The sequence below is a fragment of the Ochotona curzoniae genome, unplaced genomic scaffold, assembly GCF_017591425.1.
Source record: "Ochotona curzoniae isolate NIBS_2020 unplaced genomic scaffold, NIBS_Ocur_1.0 contig_2855, whole genome shotgun sequence".
Classification (NCBI taxonomy): domain Eukaryota; kingdom Metazoa; phylum Chordata; class Mammalia; order Lagomorpha; family Ochotonidae; genus Ochotona; species Ochotona curzoniae.
The window spans coordinates 1,909,682-1,922,916 of NW_024465615.1; the positions used below are offsets into that span (position 1 = coordinate 1,909,682).

Here is a 13,235-nt window from a genome sequence, read left to right on the forward strand (position 1 = left end):
CAGTTCTAATCCCGGCAGCTCCACTTCCTATCCAGCTCCCTGCTTGTGGCCTGGGAAAGCAGTTGAGGATGGCCCAAAGCTTTGGGACCCTGCACCCGTGTGGGATACCCGGAAGAAGTTCCTGGATCCTGGCTTTGGATCGGCATAGCATCAGCCATTGCGCTCACTTGGGGAGTGAATCATTGGACGGAAGATCTTCCTCTCTGTCTCTCCTCCTCTCTGTATATCTGACTTACCAATAAATAAATAAATCTTTAATAAAAGAAAGACCCAGCCTTCCTGCAGGTTTCCCATGCACTTATCAGGGTCCATGTGGTGCTCTTAGAATATCCACTTATGGGCCTTGCCTTCCACATGCCTGGATCCCATATGGGTGCTACTCCATTTCCCATCCAGCTCCCTGCTTGTGGCCTGGGAAGGGAGTGGAGAATGGCCCAAAGCCTTGGGCTCTGCAACCATGTAGGAGACCTGGAAGAAGCTCCTAGCTTCAAATTAGCTCAGCTCCAGATGCTGTGGCCACTTGGGGAATGAACCAGCAGATGGAAAATTTTTCTCTTTCTGGCTCTCTGTACATCTGCCTTCCCAACAAAAATAAATAAATCTTTTTTTTTTTTTTTAATGCACTTAGAACATGAACTCACCCACAGGCAGCCTAGCAGGGATACTCTATTTGTTGTCTCAACCACCCTGCTCTCTCACTGTGGGCTCAACCCCACCCTTTATGCTCACCTAACTCTTGTCCCCCCGCCGCCCCCCTTTTTTTTTTTTTTTGCCTTAGTGGGGCCTCTAAAACCTCTCCAATTCCGAAAGCCCTAAGACCTAACACCCCCAACACGGTTGGCGCTAGGAAACTAAATCCGCTGCCAGCCTCAACTTCCCATCCAGCTCCCTGCTACTGTGCCTGCCAGCCACATGAAATTCAGACTGTCCCAGCTCTGGCCATTGTGGCCATTTGGGGAGTGAGGCAGCGGGTGTCTCTTCCTTTCTCTTTGCAAACTCTGCCTTCCAAATAAATAAAGAAAGCCAAGCCCTCCCACCCCAGCACCTTCTCCCAGCCCTCCCGGTGGGCGAGGAGGACTCCACCCAGGGTCCTCCCGCCACAGGTATGCCCAGGAAGTTGTCACCCATTCTAAAGAAAGACAAAACATGCAGCCTTTCATAGTCCCTAGGGAAGTGCGGACAGCGGGTAATTCTTGCGCGGCTGGGTCCGCGGTTCGAATCCTCCCTCCCAGGTTCCCCGCGCCCTCTCGGCCTCCCTGCCCCATCCCGGAAGCCGCGACATCTTGGGCCCGCCCCTTTCTACGGCGCGAGCGACGAACGCATCGAACGCAGCCAATGGTGGGTGCAGCGGCACCGCGGCGGGAGGTTCGATTGCCCGGCCTGGCGGGTCAGGAAGTGCTGGCGGCTGTTAACGCGCGCTCTGGCTGAAGAAGGGTTTTGGGGCTCTGTCTGACTTGGTCGGCTCTGCCGTTGTCTTCTGCCTCTCCTGGCATTCTTCTCCCAACCCGGAGGTTTTACTGGTCCCTGCACGAGGACTCTGCTTAGTATGGACTCGGCATCCACGTTCCAAGCCTGGGCATTCTTCTCCGAACCGGGGCGCCTGGCCCCCCTCGAGGCCGTGGACTTTCCCCTCAGTTTCTCTCTCTTGTTCTGTGACTAGTTTGCTTCGCCACGACTTTCCGCCGAAACGCCGTCCCGGCCCGTCTGGACCCCACACCCCAACCCCCTTGGAACCTGTGCCTGGACCCTCCCTCCGGCCGGCTCTGGCGCCTGCCTCGGTTAACGGGCTCTCAGAAGCCAGGCTCCCTCTGTAGTTAGCCCATGCTCTCAACCTAGCAGCCTCCTCTCTGTCAGGTCCTGGTCCTGCCTTCCCAGCCGCCTCTGCCTTTGATGAATGGGTGCTTGACTTCCGTGCCCCCGGGCTTAGGATGGTAAGTGTGGGTCCAGGGGCCAATTGCAGTGTGTCTAACGGGCTGCAGCGTCCGTGGAGGTGCTTGCTTTTCACTTTTCTGTTTGCAGAGGAGGAGCTTAGCTCCCAGCCAGCTGGCCAAGAGGAAATCCGAGGGCAGATCCTCTGAGGATGAAGACTGGCAGCCTGGGGCATCCTCGGTAAGTACATCCTCGGTAAGAAGATAAAGCAGGTGGCCATGTGGTGCAGTTTGCGCAGAAGGGAAGCCTGGACTTGGTGTCTGCAATTACCTAGTCAGCCCCAGAAGTCTCTGTGACATGTGCAGATTGATTTATTTGAAGGACACAGTTTCGGAGAAGAAGAGGTAATGAGAGAGAAATCTTCCCTCCAGTAGTTGACTCCTCAAAGGCTACAAGGGCCCGACCTGAACCAATCCGAAGCTAGAAGCTTTTTCTGGCTCTGTCACGTGGGTGTAAGGGCCCACACACCCGGGCTATCCTCCACTGCTTTCCCAGGTGCATCGGCAAGGAGCTGGCTCAGAAATAGGGCAGCCGGGACTTGAAGTTGTGCCCATACAGGGTGCTGGTGCTGCAGGCAGCAGCTTTATTCCCTATGCCAAAGCGCTTGCCCACAAGTTTTTTTTTTTTTTTTTTTTTTTAATATTTATTTGAAAGGAAGAGTGACAGGAAGAGAGGGATCCTCCATCTGCTGGTTTACTTTCCAAATGGCTGCAGTGACCAGAGATGGGCCAGGCCGCAGCTGGGAGCAGGAGCTTCTTCCAGGTCTCCCACATGAGTGGCAGGGGATCAAACACAGAGCTCATCTTCTGCTGCTCTTCAAGGCACTTCAGCAGGGTGCTGGACCAGAAGCAGAGTAGCTGGGACCTGAACCGATGCTGACATGGATGCTGGTGTCGTAGGCAACAGCTTAAGCAGCGCCCTAGTGCTGGCCCCTGTATGTGGTCAATAAACATCCAGTAAATGCTAACTACATGATAGGCACTGACAGTGTCAGTGACATCTCTGTTCTCAGCTACTCCCTAGAACTGAAAATATCCTTAATTTTCCAGAGCAGAGAGCAGCTTGGGTTGGGCCCCTTTGACTTCCTGGGAAAGATGGCCTCTACCATGGCAGCCAGCCACCTGCTCCTCTGCTCTGTGTCCTCAAGTCAGATGGCATTTCAAAGTACAGTGAGCCTAGCTTCAGGTCCTGTACTCACAAGGCCTGAGCAGGCTCGCACCCTTCCAGTCCTGTTCAAACTGTAGTACAGTGCGTTCCACTTTGGGCTGTGCTAGCCGGGGAGGCTGCAGGCTGGCAGAGCGTGTGTAAATCAAGATAAATAGAACAATGCAGCCCATACTGTAGAAACCAGGGCTTGGCACTGTGGAGGGAAAAAAATAGGCTAAGGAAGGGCTGCAGGGCATTTTTTTTTGGCAAGGGTAGTGTGGCAGAGGCATGCAGAGCTGGTACAGGAGCCTGCTTTTTGTTTTAGATGTCTTAAGCATCACTGGAGCATCAGGTAGCTTGACAGGCTGGTACAAGAGAGTTCTTGCTGTGTGGCTCAGTGTGATTTGCTCTCGGGTTGTAAGGGATTCCTCTACCTGGGAGAAGGTCAGAGCTTCCTTTAACCCCTTGCAGGGTTTCAGACCTGAATGTGGGTGGCAGTGTTTGCAACAGCTGAATAACGAATGATGCTGTTTGTTGCTGGTGGGTTTGAAAATCTTTGGAGCCAGCATCCTCCCTGCCATGGGATGAACTGTGTGATCTCTGGGGCCTAGGAAACTCCCTCAGGAAATTCAACGAGAGGGACATTTAGTTGCTTAATAATTTCTCGGAGCTTTTGGAGTCACCGTAACTCCATGCTGCTCTGTCCACATTTCCATTGCCCAATGCCCTGTTAAAATGGAGTTTTTCAGGCCTGGTGCAGTGGCCTAGCAGCTAGCAGAGGCCTAGCAAGTCCTCACCTTGAAAGCACCAGGATCCCATATGGGCATGGATTCTAAACCTCGAGGCCCCTCTTCTTATCCGGCTCCCTGCTTGTGGCCTGGGAATGAAGTCAAGGACGGCCCAAAGCCTTGGGACCCTGCACCCGTGTGGGAGACCCGGAGGAAGAGGCTCTGGGCTCCTGGCTTTGGATCAGCTCAGCTCCGGCCATTGTGGCCGTTTGGGGAGTGAATCGTCAGACGAAAGCTCTTCCTCTCTCTCTCCTCTACGTGTAACTGTCTTTGCAATAAAAATAAATAAATCTTTTAAAAAAAAAGGAATTTTTCTCATCTATGAGATAAGGATAATGGGGGCTGGCACAATGGCTCAACTGGCTAATCCTCCACATATAAGCACTGTAATCCCGTATGGGCACCAGTTCATGTCCCGGCTGCTGTACTTCCCATTTAGCTTCCTGCTTGCGGCCTCAAAGAGCAGTAGAGGACGGCTTGGGTCCTTGAGCTTCTCTATCCATGTGCAAATTCAGAAGAAGCTCCTGGATCCTGGCTTTGGAGCTGCTCAGCTCTGGTCTTTGTGGCCACTTGGGAGTGAACCAGAAGACGGAAGATCTTTGTCCCTCTTTCACTGTGTGTATCTGCCTTTCCAGGGCCTGGTGTGGTGGCCTAGCAGCTAAAGTCCTCTGCTTGCACATGCCGGGATCCCATAGGGGTTCCAGTTCTAATCCTGGTGGCTCCACTTCCCATCCAGCTCCCTGCTTATGGCCTGGGAAAGCAGTCGAGGACTGCCTTGGGACCCTGCACCCACGTGGGAGACATGGAGGAAGCTCCTGGCTCCTGGCTTCAGATCGGTGCAGCACCGGCTGTTGTGGTCACTTGGGCAGTGAATCATTGGACGGAAGATCTTCCTCTCTGTCTCTCCTCCTATCTGTATATTTGACTTTGCAATGAAAAAAAAATTTCCAGCGAAAAAAAAAATTTTAAAAAAGGGAAACAATAAATGTGTCATAGGGTTACTGTGAGGATACACATTTTTTTTTAAAGCTGGGCCTTGCGCGATAATGTAGTGGTTAAAGTCCTTGTGTTGCATGCGCTGGGATCCCATGTAGGCGCCAGTTCTAATCCTGGCAGCTTCACTTCCCATCCAGCTCCCTGCTTGTGTCCTGGGAAGGCATTCGACGATGGCCCAAAGCTTTGGGACCCTGCACCCACATGGGAGACCCACATGGGAAGAAGTTCCTGGATCCTGGCTTCGGATCGGCTCAACACCGGCCGTTGCAGTCACTTCGGGGATGAATCATTGGACAGAAGATCTTCCTCTCTGTCTTTCTTCTCTGTATATCTGACTTTGCAATAAAAGTAAATAAATCTTAACAAAAAAAAAAAGCTTTTGTTTTAATTGGAAAGGCAGATTACAGAGGAGAGGCAGAAAGATCCTCTCTCCACTACTCACTCCCCCAAGTGGCTACAAAGGCCAGAGCGGAGCTGATCTGAAGCCAGGAGCTTCTTCTGGGTCTTCCGTGTGGGTTCAGAGTCCCAAGGCTTTGGGCCATCCTTTACTGCTTTCCAAGGGTACAAACGGAGCTGGATGGAAGGTGGTGCAGCTGGGACGTGAGCTGTGCCCATAGGGAATTCCAGCATGTGTGAGATGAGGATTTAGCCACTGAGCCATTGTACTGGGCTTGATGATTGATACACAGTCTTACATGTGAAGAGGTTGTTAGCGCCAGTAGCAGGCACTCCACATGTTTGTTGCCGTGATGGTGATGTGTGTGTGACCTTCCAGCCTTCAGCTTCTCTGTTTCTCTTTCAGACTCCTAAGAGACAGAAATCCAGAAGTGAGACACAGACCCAGGAATGCTTCCAGTCTCCCTTCCGGAAACCTTTGACTCAGCTGATTAATCGGCCATCCTGCCTGGATAGCAGTCAACATGTAAGTTAGAACTGCAGCTCACCTGTGTGAATGTGTCCATATGTGGACTCTTCCATGAACATTCTGTTCTTGCTCCACAGAATGACTAACTGCCCACAGCTGCTGACATTTGCTTAGCAATGAATGACTTGAAGTCCTGCTTTGCTTATGGCTACCTGGGCACCAGATCTCAGGAAGCTCCAATTCCTGAGAAATAAGCATAGAGGAGAGCAAAGGTCATGGGCTGGGTGGGGAGTGTTTGATTTGCTTTAAGAATACTGAAGTTGTGTTGTTTTCATCCATGTCCTCTAGTATACTTACTTGGGCCATTTGCTACTTTCCCAGCTGAATTAGTAGGAAGCTGGGTTTGAAGTAGAGCAAAATAGACTGGAGCTAGCATTGGTTTGGGATACTTGGCTTCATAAGAGGCGAAAGATTTATCCTCTACCTGCGAGTTCTGGCATTGCTTATGGGTACCAGTTTATTGTCCTGGCTGTTCTACTTCCCATTCAGTTCTCTGATTATGGCCTGGGAAAGTAGCACAGAACGGTCTTAAGCTTTGGGACCATGCACCCACATGGGAGGCCCAGAAGAAGCTAATGACTTTTGGCTTCAGATTGACTGAGCTCTAGCCATTGGGGCCATTTGGAGGGTGAACCAGTGGATGGAAGATTTTTCTGTCTCTGTAAATCTGCCTTTCAAAAAAAACAAATCTTTAAAAAGAAATGTTTTATGTCCCATAGAAGTCATACTTTAGCCTTGGAGATGTTCTTTAAGTGCTCATAGGATATCTAGGATTAAAGGCAATTAGAAATGTGGGTATAATTTCTACAAGTGAGGTAAGGACTAGAAATAGTTTTAGAGATATTAGCATTGAGACACTTTATACCTTGGAAGCATATTTGGGATATTGGGGTGAATGTATGGTCTCCAGAGCTGTGGTTAAAATGAGCCCTGGGTCTAGCATTGTGGCATAGTAAGTTAAACGGCCACCCCATTGTATTTTTTTTTTTAAGATATATTTATTTTTATTGGGAAGGCAGATTTAAAGAGAGAAGGAGCCACAGAAAGGTTTTGGGCCATCTGTTGCTTTCCCAGGCCACAAGCAGGGAGCTGGATGGGAAGCGGGACAGCAGGGACACAAACTGGCACCTGAATGGGACCCTGGCGATTGGAAGATGAGGATTTAGCCACTGAGTCATTGTGCTGGGCCCTAAGCTGCCACTTTTAACTCCAGCACCACATATCATGATGCTGATTTAAGTCCTGGCTACTCTGCTTCTGATCCAGCTTTCTGCTAATATGGCTGGGAAGGTTATGGCTCAAGGTAACTGGGCTTTTGCAATCCATGTGGGAGACATGAATGGATTTCCTTGCTTTAGGCTTCAGCTTGGCTTAGATGTGGCCTCTGCAGGCATTTGGGAAGTGAACTGTTGTATGGAAGATTTCTCTCTCATGAATAAATAAATGCAAATGTTTAGCTCAGATGTAAAAAAATGTGCAAATAAACAAAAGATTTGATTAGGCCTTTCTCCAGCCTTGGGACCCATGTCATGTTGTTGAGTGTGTTACTGGAATTTATTTTTCCACGTTCCTTTGTCTTTCTGTAAGTCATGAGAAATAATCCCTATGTGTTTTCTACTTAAACTACATGGTAAAGCTGGTACCTGTGACTCTGGCAGTCATTCTGTATGGGCTCCTGTTCATTTTTCAGCTGCTCCATTTCTGATCCATTTCGCTGCTGATGGCCTGAGAAAAGCAGCAGAGAATGGCCAAGGTGTTTGGGGCTCCTGCTGCTCATGTGATAGGACTAGATGAAGCTCCAGGCTCCTGTTTTAGCCTGGCGTAGCCTTGGCTGTTGTGGCCTTCTGGGGAGTGAACCAGCAGATGACAGATCTGTTTCGGTCTCTTTTTGTCTCTGTAACCCTGTCTTTAAAATAGATAAATCTTTAAAAACAAAAAATATGTTGAGTTTCTAGAAAGTTAGGATGCCCAGGGTACTGAGGCAGTTGGGAGGCTGGACGTGTTTTTTTCCTTTGTATCCTCTTCATCCGCACTCACCCCCTGCCTCAGATACAGGAAGAGGGAAAAGAAAATGTGTAAACAGTGGTCTGGGCCATTGACCCTTTCCACCCGGATCCACTATGAAACATCATCAAAAAGAAAAGAAAGAAAAAAAAAAAAACTTAGGATGGGCTGTATGTGTGAAGAAATGGATCAGAAAACAGGTTACAACTAGAGAAAACGGGCTTGCTACACTGATCTGAAGCCAGGAGCCAGGAACTTCTTCCAGATCTTCCACGCAGGTGCAGGGTCTCAGGCCTTGGGCCATCCTCAGCTGCTTTCCCAGGCCACAAGCAGGGAGCTGGATGGGAAGTTGAGCTGCTGGGATTAGAACTGGTGCCCATATGTTATCCCTGTGAGTTCAAGGTGAGGATTTTAGCTGTTAGGCCACACCGCCGGGCCCAGAAGAGAGATTTTCATTACCATTTATTCTTTTATTCCTCTAATGTAGTCCTGTTAAAACTGCACTTAGAGGGTGGGTGGAAGGGTCCAAGTATTTGGGTCATCTGCTGCTTTTCCAGGTGCATTAACATAGAGCTGGACTAGAAGTGCAGCAGCCAGGGTTTGAACTGGCAGCCACATACAATACTGATGCCCATGTGGTTGTTTTACCTGTTAGGTCATGGCGCTGGACCCAGGGCTGCTGCTCTTGATTTCTGTTTGCCCACTTGGATACCAGTGCTGATTTTGTTGAGGTTCATAGGCTGTTATGGTTTCCAAATTCCTCAGGTTTGTAAGAGCCAGACTGTCAGGGTTAATTCAACCTGGCTTCCCTCCCTTCTCCTCTGCCTTGTGCCCATGTTGCAGGGTGCAAGCAAGATCACACCAGACATGTCTAAGGTTTATTAAGGAGTCTTTATTAACCAAGCTTGGTGATACAGGGCTTACTAGAAATAGCAAATCACAATCCCGTATGGCAATCTAGTCAGTTGAAACCCCAAGAGGAACAAATAGTCATCACCCTTAAGTCCATACATTAAGCCAAAGGCCTATGTTCCAGATTCCCTAACAATATAAGCTATCCTAAGAGACATGCAACGAATAACCTGGACACATTTACAAATCCGCAGACATTCACCTTTCGCTGGCTTCTCTGCCCGCATTCCATTTCTGCTAGGCCTCACCTCTCCTGGAACTGCTGATAGTACACACAAATTAGAAATACAAAGCAACTTAGCATTGCTGTCTTCATTGTCCCACCCAAGCAGTGAACAGAGGGTGAGGAATACAGACACCCAGGCGCCATGCTCAGGGGATACCTGTCCTCCAAGTCTGTCCATGGGAAGCCAGAAAGTAAGCAGGTTCTGGGGAGGCAAAGAGTCGGAGTGCCAGAGCAAGGGAAGCACGGGATCAAGAGACGGAGCACCTCCCAATCAGGAGTCTTTATAAGGGCTTTGAGGGGAATGGTTACACAACAGTGCAGTACCACCCTCTGTCAGGTAGGTGAGAGTCCCAGGTGAGGGAACACTTAGGTGGTGGAGGAGTGACTTCCAAGCTCGTGACCCTGAACTAGCCAGCTGCCTCACCCAGGCCCATAGTCAGACCATACTCTTCCCAGATCAAAGTGTGGGCACAAAGACTCTGCAGAGATCATATAGCAAGATCTCATTTCTAGGACCAGCGTGTGTCTACTTCCTGTCAGTCTGTGGATTCTGGGAGACAACAGTGATGGCTCAAGTACTTGGATTCCTCCTATTCCTGTGAGAGACATTGATTGCACTGGCTTGGTCTGAGCACATTCCCAGCAATTGTGGGAATTCTCCCAGCAGATGGAAAATTATGTTTTCAAAAGCTGATAGTGAGGGGCTCTCTCGCACCACTCCTTGTGTTGCTAATATCCTATATTAGGGTGCTGATCTGAGTCCTGGACCTTCTGCTTCTGAATCAGTTTTCTGCTAACGACTCTTGGGAAAAGAGGCAGAAGATAGCCCAAGGACTTGGGTCCCTGCTAACCTTATAAGGCTGGGAAGGAGTTCTTGTCTCCTGGTGCACCTGACCCAGACCTGGCTGTTAACAGCCATTTCGGGAATAAACCAGTAGATAGAAGATCTCTTTCTCCCTTTCAATCTGTTGCTCTGCCTTTAAAATAAATACAACTTTATAAAATATGATAATTGGGGCCATTGTAGTATAATGGATTAAGTCACAACCTGTGATGCCAGAATCCCATAAGGGTGCCAGTTCTAGTCCTGGCTGTTCAACTTTGTTTAGTTCCCTGTTAATGTACCTGGAAAAGCAGAAGATGGCCTAAGTACTTGGAGCCCTGCACCCACGTGAGAAACCTGAAAGAGCCCCTAGAAAGACGCGTTAGGCCTGGCTGAGCCCTGGCTGTGAGAACCATTTGGGATGTGAAACAAGGGATTTCGTTCTATCTCCCTCATTCTCTGTAGCTCTGCCTTTCAAGTAAATAAAAGTAAAAATTTTAATAGAGACTTAATTATTTGAAGACAGAGTTACAGGGAGAAAAAGAGAGATCTTGCGTCTGTTGGTTCACTCCCTGGTTTAGCTCCTGCAAAGGCTATGCCACCATGCTGGCCCCTAGCACTTGCTTCCTCTTCTTTTTTTTTTTTTTTTAAGATTATGTCAGCCAGTGGATTCTGGAGCCAGTGCTTGGAATGGCAAGATTCGCAGCAATTCATAACTGATGAACTATCAAAACCACTTGAGCAGGACCAACTCTTGGAGCCTGCCCTACATTGGGGACCTGGGATGGTTGGGAGACTGGATGTGGCTTCTCCTTCTCCCAGATACAGAAAGGAAAAAAGGAGAATGTGGAAACAGTGATCTTAGCCATTTTCCTGCAGTCCTTGGCCCTTTGTGCCCTAATCAACTATGTAGAGATCATCAAAAATAAAATACTAATTTTAAAAACAGATTTATATTTTTGGACCCAGCATGGTAACCTGGTGGCTAAAGTCCTCACCTTGCATGTGCTGGGATCCCATGTGGGTGCCAGTTCGTGTTCCAGTGGCCCTGCTTCCCATCCAGCTCCCTGTTTGTGGCCTGGGAAAGCAGTCAAGAACAGCCCAAAGCCTTTGGACCCTGCACCTGTGTGGGAGTCGCAGAAGAGGCTCCTGGCTCCTGACTTAGGATTGGATCAGTTCCAGCCATTGCAGCCACTTGGGGAGTAAATCAACAGATGGAAGATCTTCCTCTCTGTCTTTCCTCTTCTCTGTGTATCTCATTTCCAATAAAAATAAATAAATAGTAAAAGGATGAATAAATAAAGATTTATAGTTTTATTTGGAAAGGCAGATTTACAGAAAGAAGGAGAGACAGGAAAGATCTATCAGCTTGTTTACTTTCCAAATGACAGCAACGGCCGGAGCTGAACCAGTCAGGAGCCAGGAGTACCTTCTGGGTCTCCCACGGAGGTCCAGGGTCCCAAGGCTATGGGCCATACTCAACTGCCTTCCCAGGCCACTAGCAGGGAGCTGGACAGGAAATGGAGCTGCTGGGACATGAACTGGCATCCGTATGGGATCCCGGCGGATGCAAGGTGAGGACTTTAGTCACTAGGCTATGGCACCAAGAGTCTGGCCCTGGTATTAGCTTCTTTAGTTGCTGTGCCTTAGGGAAGTCAGGTTACCTCACTGGCATGAACTTTCATGAGCATATGGGTTTGGACCTCATGGTGGAGGCTGGGTAATTTGAAATCTTACTTAAATGCCTCAAAGATGAAAACCATCAGACAAAATTTAATGTGGACCACTTTATAACACTTTATACCTGTTAACATCTCCAGTCAGCCCTGAATCTCTAATTCTCCTTTCTTTTTAGGAAGCATTTATTCGAAGCATTTTGTCAAAACCTTTCAAAGTCCCCATTCCAAATTATCAAGGTAAGATGAGTTTCTTTTTAATGCCATGTTAATGTGCCAGGGTAAAGTAAAACCTTCTGCTATTACACAAGCTTAGCTGGGAATTAAAGGTGCAGTGTGGCAGTGGCTGTCTGTAATGACTATCTTGAGGTCTGTGTGAAATCTATGTTAACATCGGCAAGAATTGCCAAGGCTCACTGCTCCTCACTTGGTGAGGATGTGTCACTGCCCAGAAGGCTCCTGCTGGCCCAACATGGTCGATGGCCCTGGGCTTCATTTAGGCCAGTTGTGTTCGGAAGCTTGTGTTGTGTTCTGCTTGATGAGGTTGACTTTGTGGGAAGTCTAGATTGTGTGTAGGGTGCAACCTTGTGCTAAAGCTAGGGCTGGAGGAAGGAGGCCAGCTCTCGAGAGCTCTCAAACCAGACTGGACTTTCCCCTTTGGCGTTTCAGACTTTCCCAGAGTGGGTTTAAAGAAGAACCAGACCTTGCCCCATGATTATAAAAAGACGCATTAAGAGAACTTATGCTGGGATTCTTTTTCTTTTTTCCTCTTTTGTTTTTACTCTTTCTCTTCCTTTTCTATACTTCTTTTCCTCTCTTTGAAAAAATAATTAAAAAAAAAAAAAAGAACCAGACCTGGCTCTCCAGGGGTTTATTGTTGAATGGGAGAAATAAGATAGGAAAAGTGCCAATCTGAGGCTGAATGGAATAATGGTAGGGTGGAGGTGGCCTAAGCTGGGGTTGGAGGAGTTCTGGCAGAGACAGGGTCATGTGGGAGTTCAGGAAGGGTTTCTGAGGAACAGGCCATCAGGTGGGCCTGCTAGAACACCAGAACACACCAAGGTCCGGTTGATGATGAATGGTTTTTAGGTCCTCTAGGTTCTCGGGCTTTGGGCCTGAAAAGGGCTGGAATCCGCCGGGCCCTCCATGACCCACTGGAAGAAGGCGCCTTGGTCCTGTATGAACCACCCGTGCTGAGTGCCCATGACCAGCTGAAGCTGGACAAGTATGTGCATGTGTATTTCTTGAATGGTCTGGTCTTCTGTAAATACAAACATTTGGGAGGTAGAGGGTAACTTGCTGTGATTTATCTGTGTGTTTTCAGGGAGCTGTTATGACCCCTTCACCCTCTAGAGAATTGGTGTTTGGGGAGCAGGAGTATCCAAGAAAGAGCCTCTGTTGATGCCTGTTTAATGGGGGTTCCTCAACTCCTGCGTGCTCACTCAGGGAGAGGTGATTAGTGACTGTGGTCATGACATAGGCAGCCCATCCCCTCTCCTTACCTTAGCTGCTAGGGCAGACACGTGCTCTGGTTTGCTTATCAGGCTGAGAATAGGTCCTCCCTTATGTAGCCGCTTCTGTTGTGTCAGGATTGGCAAGACACAGCCTGCATCTGAAACGTTTTCATTGTCATCTTTTCTCAGGGAAAAACTCCCCGTCCATGTGGTTGTCGACCCTATTCTCAGTAAGGTCTTGCGGCCTCATCAGAGAGAGGTAAAGAGGGTAAGGGGAATGAGATGATGGATAAGGGACTAGGGCTGGAGACTGCCATTCCTGGGCAGTGGCAGTCTAAGTGCCCAAGTGGATTGAT

The 13,235-nt window shown here is 48.8% G+C and overlaps 1 protein-coding gene and 1 non-coding gene across 2 annotated transcripts in view; both read left to right on the forward strand.

Moving 5' to 3' along the window:
* The first annotated feature begins 1,432 nt into the window (after nt 1-1,432).
* Nucleotides 1,433-13,235, forward strand: part of RAD54L (RAD54 like) — a 29,940-nt gene continuing 18,137 nt past the window's right edge. The window contains exons 1-6 of the mRNA XM_040977786.1: nt 1,433-1,931; nt 2,020-2,109; nt 5,662-5,781; nt 11,605-11,665; nt 12,515-12,650; nt 13,069-13,138. Of these exons, the coding sequence (XP_040833720.1) occupies nt 1,929-1,931; nt 2,020-2,109; nt 5,662-5,781; nt 11,605-11,665; nt 12,515-12,650; nt 13,069-13,138 (480 nt within the window). The 5' untranslated portion in view covers nt 1,433-1,928. The remainder of the gene's footprint in view (nt 1,932-2,019; nt 2,110-5,661; nt 5,782-11,604; nt 11,666-12,514; nt 12,651-13,068; nt 13,139-13,235) is intronic.
* Nucleotides 12,130-12,277, forward strand: LOC121154809. Its single transcript, XR_005883612.1, has one exon. It is a non-coding gene; the product is annotated as a small nucleolar RNA SNORD97 (small nucleolar RNA).